This window comes from Hyaena hyaena, unplaced genomic scaffold (assembly GCF_003009895.1).
Source record: "Hyaena hyaena isolate Hyena2069 unplaced genomic scaffold, ASM300989v1 scaffold_271, whole genome shotgun sequence".
NCBI lineage: Eukaryota > Metazoa > Chordata > Mammalia > Carnivora > Hyaenidae > Hyaena > Hyaena hyaena.
Genome location: NW_024080902.1, coordinates 876,107 through 892,737, shown reverse-complemented (window position 1 = coordinate 892,737; position 16,631 = coordinate 876,107). Strand labels below are relative to the sequence as shown.

The 16,631-nt window shown below is 34.7% G+C and overlaps 1 protein-coding gene across 2 annotated transcripts in view; it reads left to right on the top strand.

The window, feature by feature from the left end:
• LMBRD1 (LMBR1 domain containing 1) overlaps positions 1-16,631 on the top strand; it is a 104,932-nt gene that overhangs the window by 33,681 nt on the left and 54,620 nt on the right. For both annotated transcript variants that reach the window (XM_039245808.1, XM_039245809.1), the window contains exons 6-7: positions 1,446-1,534; positions 4,635-4,708. In XM_039245808.1, coding sequence (XP_039101739.1) covers positions 1,446-1,534; positions 4,635-4,708 — 163 coding nt within the window. The remainder of the gene's footprint in view (positions 1-1,445; positions 1,535-4,634; positions 4,709-16,631) is intronic.

Below are 16,631 nucleotides of genomic sequence, written 5' to 3'. Positions count from 1 at the left end.
GACTAAGCCACCCAGGCGCCCCTATCTACATGTACAATTTAAGGGATACTCAGTCCTTTACCTTAGTCTTGTTTCTGATTTAGACATTAAAGTGACTGTCAGGGCGCCTGGGTGCCTTAGTTGGTTAAGAGTCCGACTTCGGCTCAGGTCATGATCTCGTGGTTCAAGCCCTGTGTCAGGCTCTATGTTTACAGCTAGCTCAGAGCCTGGAGCCTGCCTGAGATTCTGTGTTTCCCTCCCTCTCTGACCCTCCCCTGCTCACCTGCTCTCTCTCTCTCTCAGAAATAAATAAAAAAACATTAAAAAACTTGTTTAAAGTGACTGTCTACCTTTTTCCTTTTTTCTTTCTTTCCCTTGTTTGTTTATTTCATCTCTGTCTTCCATTTTCTCACAGTTTAAGCATCTAGAGTAAGTCCTAGGAAGCTAGCTCTCACTGTTACTTCAATGATGCCCCTTAAGCTGTGGATTGAAAAATAAATAGAAACTGCTTTAATTACATGTATTGGTTCGATTCTTGAATGACCAAAAAAAATGCTAAAAAGAAAGTAGAAATTACCCTAGCTTCACAACATGATATTTACTGTTTATTTTAGTATATTTCCTTTCTGTTATTTTCTATTTATATAAATACATTGAAATCATTACATATATTCTGTTCTTCTGATTTAACACAGAAGTTCTTGGCCTTTTTTGTCTTATGGACCTTTTTGTTCTTTAGCCTATGGCTCCTTTTCAAAATTATCTTATCTTTATTTCGAGAGAGAGCAGAAGAAAGCACCTGCAATTTGGGGAGAGGCAGAGGGAGGGGGAGAGGTAGAGAATCTCAAGCAGGCTCTATCCCCAGCATGGAGCCCCAGTTGGGAAAGGGTCATGATCTTATGACCTTGACATTATGACCTGAGCCAAAATCAAGAGTTAGATGCTTACCCAACTTGAGCTACACAGCTGCCCAAAATATTTTAAATGCAAAAAATAAAATACATAGGACTACAAATAAAACTCATTATACTGAATACAGTAATAAAATTTAGAATGTAATAAACACATACATAAGAAGCTTATCACACCCCTCTGTACATGGTATAGATTTGGTTTGTTAAGCTGTGTGTGTGGAGGAGTTGATCTTTGTATAAAAAAATTACTAGAGGGGAGCCTGGGTGGCTCAGTTGGTTGGATAGCCGACTTCCGTCATGATGTCACAGCTTGTGAGTTCAAGCCCCTTGTCAGGCTCTGTGCTGACAGCTCAGAGGCTGGAGCCTGCTTCAGATTCTGTGTCTCCCTTTCTCTGCCCCTCCCCCTCCTCACACTGTGTCTCTTTCTGTCTCAAAAATGAGTAAACATTAAAAGTTTTTTTTAAATTACTAGAAATTGAATTTTAGACCATTTCCTTTTATTCAAATTTTTATCTTTAAAACCACTAAGAAGAATTATTTTCTTTTTTGTAGTGCTTTTGTTCCTCTGAATGTTCCAAATAACAAAAATTCTACAGAGTGGGAAAAAGTGAAGTTCCTGTTTGAAGAACTTGGAAGTAGTCGTAAGTATTCTTTTTAAAAACACATTCAAAATAATTTACATTTCATGGCTTTTGGGATATTTCTCTGTAGTCTGTTTTTAGAGTGTTAAGAATTTAACCTTATAGTTCTTTTGACTTGTGTTTAAAAGTATGCTAGAAAAATTGGGAGTTGTGTGATGTTAAGACTCACTTCTAGCTGTTACGTAGTTAGTGTCTTCTTCATACACTTGAAGACAAACAAAAGTTAAAGCAAAAATATAATCTTCAAAGAATTTTAGCAGTAAAGGTCTTGTAATTTCTCTGTATTCATTAATTCACTTGGGATTATACAGATAGTGTTAAGGAAATGTGCTTGATATATTGTTTTTTTATTTTTAACTTTTACCCAATGAGAGAATGCTATTTTACTGTTTGATCATGATTAATTTTTTTAGTGTTTATTTATTTGAGTGATATAGTGTGTGCACCTGAGTGCAAGTGTGGGAGGGTCAGAGAGAGAGAGGGAAAGAGGGAGAGAGAATCCCAAGCAGGCTCCATGCTGCCCACCCTCTTGACGCAGGGCTTGATCTCATGAACCATGAGATCATGACCTGAGCCAGTATCAAGAGTTGGATGCTTAAGCGACTGAGCCACCCAGGTGCCCCAGTAATTTTTTATGTAGATTATAAATTACAGAGGTTTTGTATGAGTGAAATAATATTCTATTATAAATGTACTTCACCAAAAATTTGGAATTGATTTTCCAGAAGTTTTCTTTATGTGATTTAGGGTTTTAGAAGGAGAAAAATAGGCAGGTTTAAGAAGTTAGGTTAAGAAAGATGCCCAGTCATTGAAAAGATACAGTTGGTATTAGAAACTGATATAAAGCTGTACTTATTACTCAATTTCATGTGCATTTGAGCATACTAATAACTTTATTTTCAAAGAACATTAGAATATTTTATAAATCAGAGAAATCTTTATTGCATTTCTATTTATTTTTAATAAATATTATACATTCTTGATTAGCCTTTCTTTCCCCTTACCCAGATACAATATTAAAATGATGATTAAATTAAGCCTTGGAGTCCTTGCTATACAGCTTCTTAATTTTCTTGCTTTCCACTTAAGATTTCATCTGGTCCATTAATATCTTGCTGATACTAGCAAGAACTAGGATAGCAATCCTGGCATCTACTAATACTAAATTGTCAGGATTTATGTACCTGATCCTATTACTGAGAAATAAATGGCTTCTTTTCTTAACTCCTTCAGGTCTCTTGAGTAATTACTCTTCTGCCTTAAACATTATTTCATAAGTTATGCTAGTCTTTGAGTATTAGTATAACTTGAATCAGTAATTATATAGGTAGCATTATTCTAATTTCTGTAATCTCATGCTCTTTAGTCTTAATATTATTTCTTTTATCTCATATCTTAAACACCATATTCCTAGAGTACATTTTACTATCAAAATCAGTAATATTAACTTTTTTTTAATTTTAACTGTTTTGATTGGTCAAATATGTTAATGTAATACTCCATTTTATCACTTGTAAGATGCATAGTTTCCTACAGTTTTATATTTCTGATATTAGGATGCATTTTATTTTTTTTAAATTTCAATGTGTATTATTTAATTTTGAAAGAGAAAGAGAGAGCAGGGAGAGGCAGAGAGAGAGGGAGACACAAGATCTGAAGCAGGCTCCAGATGTGGGGCTTGAACTCAGGAATTGTGAGATCATAACCTGAGCTGAAGTTGGATACTTAACTGACTGAGCCACCCAGGTGCCCCTAGGGTGTGTTTTATAAGTGGTAGTACTTTAAAATTCCTATCAGTGCAATACTAGATCTCTCCTTTTTTTAAATGAACACTTTCTGTTGATAATTTTAGTAAGATCAAGAAAGTAATAGCCTTAAATGTTTTTGAGTTGATAAAATATATTTTAGTTTTATGAGATTGAGGCTTAAAATTTAGCCTTGTATAGTTTGTGAATGTGTTAATAATATGCTTTCTTCATGTGTTATATAAAACTGAGACATGAGTTTTAAGAAGATAGATGATTCTAATTTTATTGTTATTCATGAAAAGATTAATATACATTAAATTAATCAAAATTATATTTGGTTCCACAGGACTTGCATTTTAACTATATCAAAACAGTTTCGAGGTGCCTAGGTGGCTCTGTTGGTTAAGCATCTGACTGGCTCAGATCATGATCTCACAGTTCTTGGTTTCAAGCCCCGCATCGGGCTCTGAGCTGACAGCCTGCTTCAGATTCTGTATCTCCCTCTCTCTCTGCCCCTCCCCTGCTCACACCCTGTCTCTCTCTCTCTCTCTCAAAAATAAACAAACATTAAAAAAATGAAAAACAAACAGTTTTGATAGGACCGACATTACAACTGGAAAAATTATTGTTACTAACATTTAAGAGTATTCACATTTGCATAGTATTTCATCATATAATCTGGTATAATAAAAGTGTCACACCTGCCTCCGACTTACTGGCCTTTCCTTAAATAATTTCCTGAGTCTAACTTATTAACATAGTATTCTGTGTTGGTGCTTTGTTTGAATTTATTTTGTTTGTGTGGCTTCCCCCCCCCAACACATGGGCAGGCTAGCTCCCTTCAAATTAAAGGGTGAAATAAACTGTCTAAGATTTTAGTTTTAGGCTCTATGTTGAAAACTTAATTGAAAATTAAGAACAAAGAAACCTGGAGTATCAAAATGGAGGGGAGAGGAAGAAAAAGTCAAGGTCACTGGCTTTCCTTTGTAATGTTATTTCTCAAGGTTGCTATTGAGAAAGTCCAGGATAGTTCTTTTTGCCACCTTTTGAACATGTAATATTTTGCTGATTTCTTTTTAGACTCAATTAGACAGTAGTTTTTCTCTTCTAAGAAGTGAAAGAAAGAAGGTTTTAGTCCAAAAGACCTTTTGCAAATCAGTTTGTGAATAGCACTTTAAAAACTCTTGTCTCCACTTGGAGTTGGCACTTCAAAGAGGAGGTAATACACATTGGGTTTATTCCTTCAGAATATTTAAGAAACCCAGTTTTTATATTTTTATATTGATTTGTTGAATATGAACATTTGAATAGTATATATGTACATTTTTAACAGAGTTCTTCTTCCTTTGCAGATGGTTTAGCTGCATTGTCATTTTCTATCAGTTCTCTGACCTTGATTGGAATGTTGGCAGCTATAACTTATACAGTAAGTGTAATGGTGATAGTTGAGTTAGAATTAAGAAATTATTTTATGAGGTAATTTTTTTTACTTTAGTCATGTATTGAATTATATTTTCCTCTTTAACATTTTAGTGCATTCTTCTTCATTTTCCTAAGTTTTCTTTACGTAAGAAGAGAGTAAATTTTTAACTACTTAGTCACAATTATTTTATCTGTATTTTTGAAATTTAATATTCAGAAACAAACTTTATAACTTGTGAACCTTGAAGTTAGTTATATACTATGCAGTAATAGATACTGATTTATAAGCATATTAGAACTCTTAACTGTTGATCAGTATCTGTTATGGATGCAATAGATTCATACTAAGTGAGTATATAGGGGTTTTTAAAATTAGATATTTAATATAACTTGATATTCCCCTAGTGTATAGAATCTAATCTTATACTCAGAAAAACTACTTTTTATTTTTCCTCGAGATGGTAAGGTCTGAGTTAATAGCTTGCCAGTCTTATGTACAGACTGCTCTTTGAGGATTTTGCTCAAATTATAGAAAATCAGTTATAAATGTGTCTTATCTACCTCCTGAAAGAGAATGGTGTAGGAAGCTTTACATTGTCTAGAACCCTTTAATATTAATGGAATTTGTGTTTACAGCATTCTTAATTCTTGCAGAAATGGGAAATACTGGTTATAAAGAAAAAATTTTTGATATTGTTTAATATGTCTTTCTTTAGACATGAAAGAATTGAGCTCTTAGTGTGATAGCAGAATATAGTTGCTTTAGGTACTCATTCACGTGTCATTATTTGGAATAAAAGAAGTCTAAAATACATGCATTTTATTATCTGTCAGGTGCTCATTTGGGTACTCTGTTTTATTAATTTTCATTTTTTTCCATGTATCACTACATAAGGAATTTGTCATAATATTAGTGGATAATTATCCTTGCATCTCACAGAATATAGCTGTAGTATGTTATTTATTTGTCTTTTAAGAAGCAGTCACAGATTAACAACATATTAAGAGTTAGACCTGGACTCAAATTACTCAAATACTATACCTGATTTGTTAGGCTCATTTTGCATTTGTTTTTTAACCTTCCTGGGTCATTGACTTTCTCATTAAATGGGAATAAAAAGTATGCCTCTTAGTGATTTTGGAAGGTCAAATGATACTATGTAAAAGTGCTTTGAAAACTATAGGAAAATGAGTTTATAACTATTGATAAAAGATTAGTCAGGAGAAACAAATGGAAAAAAAGGAAACCAATATGTAAGATCAATATCAAGAACTGTGAAAGGTTTAAGATTTTATCCTAAGTGCAGCCTGCTACAGCTCTTTGGTTGTTGGCTAAAGATGCAAGACCTCAGGGTCAAAGACAAAGACTTTTATATCACTTACAGTAATAGCATTAGCCTTAGGACTAGTATTTTCTTGTGCTGGTTTCCTGAGTTCCACTTCCCATGAGGCAGCATGAAGTATACCAGATGATACTTTCATGTAGAAGAGGAACTTTGAGCTTAGGGAACCTGAATCTTTATAATGGACCGTAAGCCTTCTTGCCCTTTGCTCTAGAGAAAGATGCTATCTTTGTTTTCCAAGGCTATTTTTCTATATAAACATCCTTGAAAAGATAGTATAGAAAAAAATGAACATTAGTTGCAAGATGTGCAGAAATGAGAGACTCATGGAGGATTGTCTTCCAATAGTCAAATAATATATGCTATGAAGAAAAATAAGCCAGTATAATGGGATAGACAATACTAGAGGCTGGTTCTGCGGTAAAAGTCAGGAGTGCCTTCTCTAATATTTAAACAGAAACCTGAGTAACCAGCTATGAGGAAGAGTAAGTACAAAAATCCTGAGGCTGACACATGTATGCTGTGTTCAGATAATAGCATAGAGGCTATGGCTGGAACTCAGTTAACATAGGGAAGGGATGACTGAAGTTTAGATGAGAAATGGCCAGAGGCTATGTTATGTACAGCTGTGTTACGTAGAGCCTTTTAGACCATGGTTAGGATTTTGAATTTTGTTTTGATTGAGATTAGAAGCCATTGAAAGGTTTTAAATGGAAAAGTAATAACATTTTAACACTATTGCTCTGGTGGCTATGAATTTCATAAGCTGTGGCAATGGTGTATGGGAATGGGAAAAATATATGAAATTATTAACATTCTTTGAAAGAGAGCTTCTCTGAAGGAACAGTATTATTGTACAGTAAATATTTTGAGGTAGTATTTTATATTACTCTAGCTGAAGCTGTGAAAATTGTCATTTGAGCCATCAATTAAACCAGTAGAACAATCATACTGACTTAGTTAAGCTATCCTTAGAAGAACTTTACTTTTCTAGAATGCTGGGCTGAGGACATTGATAAGCAGTCAGAGGATTTTATGATGTGGCCCAGGCTGGGAACCTAAAAAACATAGAAAATATGTTGAATAGGTAGGGAGGGATCCCTTAAGTCCTAAACCCAAGGGAGAGGGTCTAGTGTAACAGCATAGCAAGATCAAACTACCTAGCACTTACATATTTTCTTTAAGTAGAATAAGCAGTAAAATATGATCCTTGGTGAAGAGTCTTAAATGTGGTCTCTGTCTGTGGGTCCCTTGAACTACTTTTCTGCCTAAGTTTATTCATTTATAAAGTGGGAATAATGTTTAATAAGATTTTGAAAATTTAATTTAGCAGTTTACTGAGTCTCGGAATTTGTTGGCCACTCAGTAGTCACTAGTAGCTCACATTGTTGAATATTCACAGTTTAGTATGGTTTAAACTGCAGTGTATACCTCTTTCCACATCTTGCAGTGAAAGTAAACAAGATTATAATAGCAATTGTATCATGATCAGTGAAAATGTGGTTTATGTAAAGATGAGTATGTCAAAGAGGTATTCAAAGTTGGGTGGTAGTTACTTGGTGGAGGAGGGGATGGATAGACAAACATCATTTAAATAGCACAAAATATGCTCAGAACTCAGTGGGAGAATGTTTTGCTACCAAATCAGTCTGGCCAATTTTACTATCTAGTGTGTATTGAAGAGACCCTGTTTAAGGAAGTAGCATGGTGTTTGTAGCTGAGTGCTAGTCATGAGTGAAAGTCTTTATATAAAATCTAGTATCTGAACCATAGCTTCCCCATCTATAAAAATAGGCCATTGGGGCGTCTGGGTGGCTCAATCGGTTGAGCATCCAACTTCGGCTCAGGTCATGATCTCATGGTTCGTGGGTTTGAGCCCTGCGTCGGGCTCTGTGCTAACAGCTGGCTCAGAGCCTGGAGCCTGCTTCAGATTCTGTATCTCCCTCTCTCTGACCGCCCCCTGCTCATGCTGTCTCTCTCTCTCTCTCTCAGAAATAAATAAAACATTAAAAAAAAATTAAAAGGCCATTAATAGTCAATCTTTATTAAAAAGCTAGTTGAAAATTAACTGTTTGTAGATAGGTGGTTTTATTATACAGAGGTGGTTAATAGTATTTAATTATCATATTTGCCTGTAGATATAAAGTTTTCTTCTAACTTGTTATGGGAAAGCTTGAGAATTGAGCTTTTCACATGGTGGAACGTAGAAAGAGGGTATAGTACATATTCACGGGAAACAGAAGAGATTTAATTTTAATTAAAATACCCAAAGTAGGAAGTTAATATTTAGACTACTTTGACCCTGAGTGCAAAGAATTATTAAAGGTAAAGTCATATCTGTTATAGACTCTGCAACTGTTAGTATTCAGACCAGAGAAGTTCTTGTAATGTCTCAATAGAGCATGATTTTCTTAACTATACATTATTGTTTAATTTAGAAACTAGTTGATTATTTAAACTTTACCAAGATTGTATCTATTTACTGTGTCGTTAAGGGAAAAGCCAATAATTGGGCACTCAATTTTAGAAGAAAGTCAGATAACATATAGCATGACTATTGTTTTCAGCTTAAATTGAAATGGAATCTGCTACTTTTCAAATTTAAAAAAAAGGAAACCTTTAGACACAAATATTTATGTAGATATTTAAAATTCTTGGTGCCACCAAGTGGGGAAATGTTAAATAATGATACTTTCATAAAAAATTTATCCTGTGGACCATTGAAATGCCTATAGAAGTGGTAACTACTGAACTTTTTATGTTATACACGTATCAGTAAAATGTATGTATATATGTATATATATGTATATATATGTATATATATATGTATGTATATATGTATATACACATGTATACACACATACATAACATACTAATCTAACTACATTTCATATAAAATAGAAAGTAATGGATTAAAGAAAATAAAAATGATAAATTAAGGATTCAGAAATAGAGCATTAATTCTCTATTCTCTGAGGAAAGAAAGGTTATTTATTTAAAATTTGTTTTTAATGTTTGTTTATTTCTGAGAGACAGAATACAAATGGGGTAGGGGCAGAGAGAGAGGGAGACACAGAATCCAAAGCAGGCTCCAGGTTCTGAGCTGTCTGCATGGAGCCCTACGTGGGGCTTGAATCCGCAAACCTGCAAACCCCAAGATCATGACCTGAGCTGAAGTCGGACGCTTAACCGACCGAGCCACCCAGGTGCCCCGAGAAAGGTTCTTTAAAAGTCAAATTTCTCAGCGTTCCATGTGATACTGTGTTTCATTGAGTCTGTGCCACTGATTGTAAAATGCTCTTTTACTTTACGTATCACTATAATGATCTCTTGTCTATGGTTTTTCTTATTTATAATTTTTGTTTTATGTTTAGTGATGAGTTTTTTACATATGTAAATATTTTTATTTTTAATTTTTTGACTTATATAAATACATTTAAAAATCATATCATTTTTCATAGATAATAAAGAAAATGTAAGTGAAGTAAATTGAAAAGATGTTCCTAAACTTCATATTTGGAATCTGAGTCTCCTGAATCACTTTTTTGAATTGGTTATTCATGTCCATGTTTTACTATACAAGATTGTTTCTTGGGACACCTGGGTGGCTCAGTTGGTTGAGAGTCTGACTCTTGGTTTCGGCTCAGGTCATGGTCCTAGGGCCATGGGATCAAGCCCCGTGTTGGGCTCTGCACTGAGCGTGGAACTTGCTTGAGATTCTCTCTGTCTCTCTCTGTCTCTTTGTCTCTGTCTCTCTCTCATCCCTCTCTACCCCCACCCCCTCTCCTTTTGCCTTTCACCCCAGCTCACCTGTGCGTGCTCTCTCTCAAATTAAAAAATAAAAAGTTTCTTTTGTGTTATCAAGAGAATTAGTGACACAGCTTTTCTTGAAGCCTCCACTCTTGTCTCTGGAATTTTCTTTGAAGCTGCTAACATACCCAGTGCATAAGTGTAAACTGTTTTTGTTATTGTTTCTTATCTTGCCATGTGAAGGGCAAATGGAAATTGGCTTTTACTTTGGGTATATTGCTTTAAGCTCATAAAGCACTTGACTTGCTGTGCAAGAAATATAGAATTATACTTGTTTCAGTAAATATTTGCTTCACTATTGGCTCCTTTGCTCTCTTTCTACACATTAGCTTTTTGTTTCAATGTTAAATCACAGTACTGTCTTAAAGACATTTTAAGGGACAGTGAAATTCAGTAGTGATAATAAGAATGCATGTAACTCAGGTGAAGAAGTAACTATAATGCAACCAGCTGTGACCAAATTTCGGACTGGACAGGTAATGACAGCTATGTCATGACTCCTATGTAGCCAATGATTATAAGATGCATCCGAATTTCACTAATGTTAAGTGTGAGAAAATAAATATGTGTCTTAGAATCAATGAATACTCGAAGGGGAAATCATAATCCAGTATATGTTTAATGAATTATTAGTCATAATGGCATACATGTTCTTTAGTAATAGGTGTTACAAATACATGCAAGACATTTATGCAGTCTACAGGCAGTGCTTGATACTCACCCTTTATAGTATTCCTTGGATCATAGATTAGACACTATCATTCCACATATTAGAGATACAGCAAAAAGTTGTTGTTCTAAACTGGGCAGTGTAAGAAGGTATTAGAAATGTTTGTAATTTGTATATATTCTTTTGAACATTTTAGGTTTTACTATGGATGGAGCTTTATTTTTGGAACTTGAAACAAATAAAATTGGAGGCAATTATGACCAACCTAGTAGCATTTTAAATGATACAATCTCTTTAGCCTTGCTGATTTTCTGGTAACTCACTAGAGGGCAGTAGTTAGCAATAAAAGTTTGTTTCTGTAAAAGCTAGCTTTTCAAATACATTTTTTCCAAAGAAGTTCGAGGTTAAATTCAAAGATTATTATTTGAAAACCTAAGGTTGTAATGACTAAGTTTTTATGTCAATTTTATTATAATCTAAATATTATGGTTACATTTCCTGATAATCATTGAAACTTAAACATACAATCCTCCCTCCCCTCCAAAAACTCTAAAAGGTAGGTAACCCCAAACAATGACAACTTTCTTTAATTGTTTTTTTCAGATGATTAAAAATTTATAAAAAACTGTATTCTGGTCCCCTGTTAGCACAAGGTATGACCAAGGACATATCTTTATTTTCTAAGATTATTGTGTTAAGGTATTTAGGAATTTAGTTTAGCTTGTTCTAATAAATATGTAAATTCCATGTAAGGTATTAGGTTTGTGAATTAAGATTCCTTTTTAAAATAATTTTTGGTTAAATATTGATAGAAAATTTTTTATTAATTTAATAAATTTTTATTCTTGGAATAAAGGTGGGAGAAAAAAGAATTGAGAACTAGTTTTTACATACCAAATAGTTTCCTGCACTTGTTAGTAGTCTGGCTGATAAATATATGTTTTTAAGAATTTTTGAGTTATTCTGATTAGTGATTCACATTGGCTAATGTGCAGTGTGTTTAGTGATGAAACAAATGTACAGACCAATAATGTTAATGTATGGTGTTTTGTACTATAATTGAGTTATAAGCAAGGCATATTTCATGTCAAGACATATCTCTCAGACATGGTGTAATTAAGCTGAGACCTGAAGGGCATTGAAATTTACTAAAGAAGTAGAGATGATAAGTTGGGCATTCTAGATAAAGGCACCGCACGTACCAAAGTGTGGAAGCTGGAAAAGTCCATAAGAAACTGGAGTGTTTTAAGAACAGTGAACAATTCAGAGGTGTGAGGCATGAGATAAGATTGGTAGGGGTCATCATGGGCTTTCTATGCCAGGATTAGATAATTACAAGGCCAGTAATTGACAAGACCAGTCATTCTACCTGTCATTGAAAAAACAAAACAATCTTACATAAAATTCTGATAGAAAAAAGTTGTACAACATAGAATTGCTGTGGTTGAAGTAGCAGTAGGTCCCTGCCTGGCTACCTGCCTTCTTATCTCCTTTGGTGACCTGGGGCATCTACCCAGAATTCTAGGGTCTCCTCTTAGAACACTTTGAAAACTATTTTAATTAGCCCTAGACATCTTAATGGATGTTAATTAGAGGAGTGATGTAATCTGATGTGGGTGCTAGATATTACTTTGCAAACTGTGTAGAAGTTAGATTTATAGGAAGTGAGACCAGTAGACTAGGTAGGAGAATTTAGATGACCTTGCATTTGACAGTAGACGCTAAATAAGTCCATATTATTAATATGACTAGAATTACAGTTCTTTTGAAAATAATATTGAATACTGAGCTTCTGTATTTAGGGATCAAATCCATTCAACAGAGAGTAACAGCATTGGGGTACAATAAGCTTGTTTGGAGGTGGTTGGGAGGATAGGGAATTTACATGGGCATAGACTAGCAAATTATTTTTGCCTTGAAATTTGGTTGTAAAAAGCAGCATAGACTTGGTGTTAAAATGATATGTGAGTGCAGATAATTGGTAAATAATCATACAATACTGCTTATTAATCAGTCTTAAAATATCATGTTACTTTTTCTCAATAATGTTTTAAAAAGTTGTGGAACTACTTTTTAGAAAAAAACAAATGGGTTAAATGATAAAAGAGATAGGAAAGTCCTCTAAGGAAAGGGTAAAGAACTATGAGATATTTTGACTCCTATAGTCTTTTTAATTTACATTTTCACTGTTTTAAGGATATAATATTTTACATTCATTCTTTTTTCTCTTTTCCTAAGGTCATTACAAGTATAAATTTGATAAGAATTGATTAATTGCAAGAAAATTACTCTATATTGTATGTTCTTCTAATATGTAACATAATCTTCTTCCTGCTTTCAGTTCTTCGGGAAGAAGGGGAGATGATAGGGAAATTATGAGAACATTAACTTTAAAATGCTAGATTTTGAGATATTTGTCCCTTATAAACTACAAGGCTTTGAGTATTGAGTAATAATTTCATATAATTATCTAAATACAATGTATTATATTTAGTTGATATAACCTGATAGAACTAGTTGATTTCTGGGATTTCTTTTTAGTGTGTTCTTTGTATTCTCCTTTAATTAAAACACACACACACAAAAACAAAACCATGGTGGGAGTTTGAAGATGGTGGCATAAGATGACCCTGAACTCACCTTCTTCCATGGACACAGCATACTTAAAGCCATATTTGGAACTAGATTAACAGCACCTCCACAACAAAAGACAAAAGAGACACTTTGAGTAGTGTAGGAGAATCCAAGACATGGCTTCACTCAGGGATCCCCATCCCAGGTGACCCCACAATCAGCAGAGATATCTGAAATAAGGAACTCTCCCTTAAATAGAGATTGTGTCCCCTATCAGGCATCTTGACCCTAGAGGCTGGGACTGGAAAGATATGCTTCCCCTCCCACCCCCTACTAAAAAAAAAAAAAAAAAAAAGCCATCTGGTTTTGAAAATCAATGGGGGGATTAAGAGAGAGAGAATCATACAACTATAGAGAACAGATTTCTGCTCATAAGTGGCTTGTGTGCATACCTGCTCTCCTTGAGATCCAGCACAAAGGCAAAGGTTGAAGAGTGCCTACACTGTGAGAGAAAACCACTTAACTAATTTTGAGGTGGCTGTGGCAAAGGCAGGGACCTACCAGGACTTTATCTGGTGATGGAAGCATTGGTGGAGTCCATTTTTGGAATCTCATTCTTACTTGTTGGTGACAGAGCAGATGTGTGCCATTTTTGGCGTCCTTCCTATAGCATTCTAGCACTAGAGGGCATTCTCTGTCCATTTACCCCTTACCCTGGCTGGCAAACACCTCACACCACATAGCACCCCAGCTGCAAAAGGGCCAGGTTACTGTCCCCCCTATACTCCTCATTCAGTGATCAGTTTGCACATTGGCCAGATGAGCACCATGATCCTCACTTTCCCCATGTAGCACCCAGGCTGCAGTTGATCCAAGTGGAAACTGTAAGTCCTGCCCAACTTGTGCAGAGAACCAGGCTGCAGGTGGGCTGGGAGAGTACACTGAGCCCTGCCCTTACTGTGCAGCACCCAAGCCACAACACTGTTGGTCCAGCAACCTGAGTTCTGCCTTCACTATGCACCTCATGGGCTACAACTGGGCTGGTGAGCACCTGAGCCCTGCTGTCCCCTAGCAGCAGCCAGACTGTAATTAGGTTCCAGAGGCACCTTAATTAAGCCCCATCTAACCAGCATAAAGACTGGGTCATAACCTTGATGAGCAAGCAGCTGGAACCCTACTCTTCCTGCACAGTGCCTGAGCCACAGCTGGATGAGATGAGTGACCTCATCTGAGCCCTGACCTCTCCACACAGCAATGCTGGCTCTGTCACAGCTGGTGGACACATGCAGCTCATAGACCCTACACTCATATGAAGTGCCTGGCTGTGATGGCCAAGGGAGATTGGTCTAATGACCCAATGAACCAAATGAAAAAATATTAAAAGAAGTGAGGACATCTTAAGGGACTACGTTGAGTGGGATAACATTTGCATTATAAAGGTTCCATAGGATATGAGAGAGATAAAGGACCAGAAAAATTATTTGAAGAAATAATGGCTGAAAACTTCCCTTATCTGAAGAAGGAAACAAGTAACAAGGTCCTGGAAGCTGAGAGAATTATAAACAAGATGAACTCAAAGAGAAAAACACTCAGATCCATTATAATTAAAATGGTAAAAGTTAAGGATAAAGAGAGGATCTTAAATGCAGCAAGAGAAAAGCGGTATATTACATATAAGGGAAAACCTGTAAAGGCATCAGCAGAATTTTCAGCAGAAACTTTATAGGCCAGAAGGGAGAGACATAATTTACTTATTTATTTATGCTATATAGCATATTTAAAGTGCTGAAAAGGAAAACTGCCACCCAAGAATTTTCTACCTGGCAAGATTATCATTCAGAATTGAAGGAGAGATCCCACATAAGCAAAAGCTGAGGGTGTTCACTACTAACCTGGCCTTACGAGAAATGTTAAAGGGACTTCTTTAAGCTAAAAAGAAAAGGCAGTAATAATAAGAAACATAGGAAAGTTAAAATTAAACTAGAAAAATTAAGTAAATAAAAGTAGTGCATCAGCCATTTATAAAGCAAGTATGAAGAGTTAAAAGCAAGAGTAGTACAATTAAAAGTATAATAATAGTGAAGGTATACATAAAATAAGACGTCAAATGTGTCATCAAAAGTAGAAAATGTGGGTAGGGAAAGTGAGAATATAAAGCTTTGGAATGTGTTCCAAATTAACTAGCTGTCAGCCTAAAAGAGACTTACATACATGAGGTGTTATATATGAACCTCACAGGAACCACTAGAAAAACTTATAGTAATTATACAAAAGGAAACGAGAAAGGAAACTAAACGTAACACTAAAGAAAAACCATGGGGAAGAGAGAGAAGAAAGGAACAAAGAAGAACTACAAAAAAAGCCAGAAAACAATTAACAAAATGGAAAAATATATACTTATCAGTAATTACATGTAAATGGGCTAAATTCTACAATCAAAAGACATAGGATTACTGAATGGACTTAAAAAATAAAGATCCTCTATATGTTGCCTGTAAAAGACTTATTACTTCAAATGTAAAGATCCACACAAGTTGAAAATTAAGGGGTGGAAGAAAGATATACTATGAAAATAGAAAGCTGGGGTAACAATACTTCTATCAGACAAAATAGACTTTAAAACCAAGGTGATAAAAAAAAACAAAATTGCATATTGATAAAGGTTTCAATCCAAGAAGAGGATATAACATTTTACATGTTTTTGCACTCAATTTGGAGTACCTAAATATATAAAGTAAATATTAGTAGAAATAAGAGAAATAGTAATACAATAATAGTAGTCGATTTTAATATCCTCTTGGATCAATGAATCAGTCATCTGGACAGAAAATCAATAAGGAAAAATTGGCCTTAAATGACATATCAAACCAGATGGACTTGATATATATAGAACATTCCATCCTAAAATGGTAGAATACATATTCTTTTCAAATACACATGGAGCGTTGTCTGGGATAGATCATATGTTAGCCCATAAAACAATTTTCAGCAAATGTAAGAAGATTGAAATCATATCAGGCATCTTTCCAACCACAATGGTATGAAACTAGAAATCCTTATGAGAGGAAAATTGGAAAAAAAGCACTAATGTATGGAGGCTAAACAATACGTTATTAAACAACCAGTGGCTCAGCAAGGAAATCACAGAGGATCATAGAGGAAATCCAAAAGTACCTTGAGACAAATGAAACTGGAAACACAGTGTTCCAGAAAATCTTTGGGATGCAGCAAAAGCAGGTCTAAGAGAGAAGTAAAGTTCATAATAGTACAGGCCTACCTCAAGAAACAAGAACCCTAACAACAACCACACACACACAAAAAAAACCGCTAACCAAAAAAAAAACAGAAACAAGAAAAATGTCACATAAACAGCCTACATTTAAAAGAACTAGAGAAAGGAACAGACAAACCCAAAGTTAGTAGAGGGAAGGTAGTAAAAAAGATCATAGTGTAAATAAATGAAATATGGACTAAAAAAATAGAAGATTTCAGTGAAACAAAGAGCTGGTTCTTTGAAATGATAAACAAAT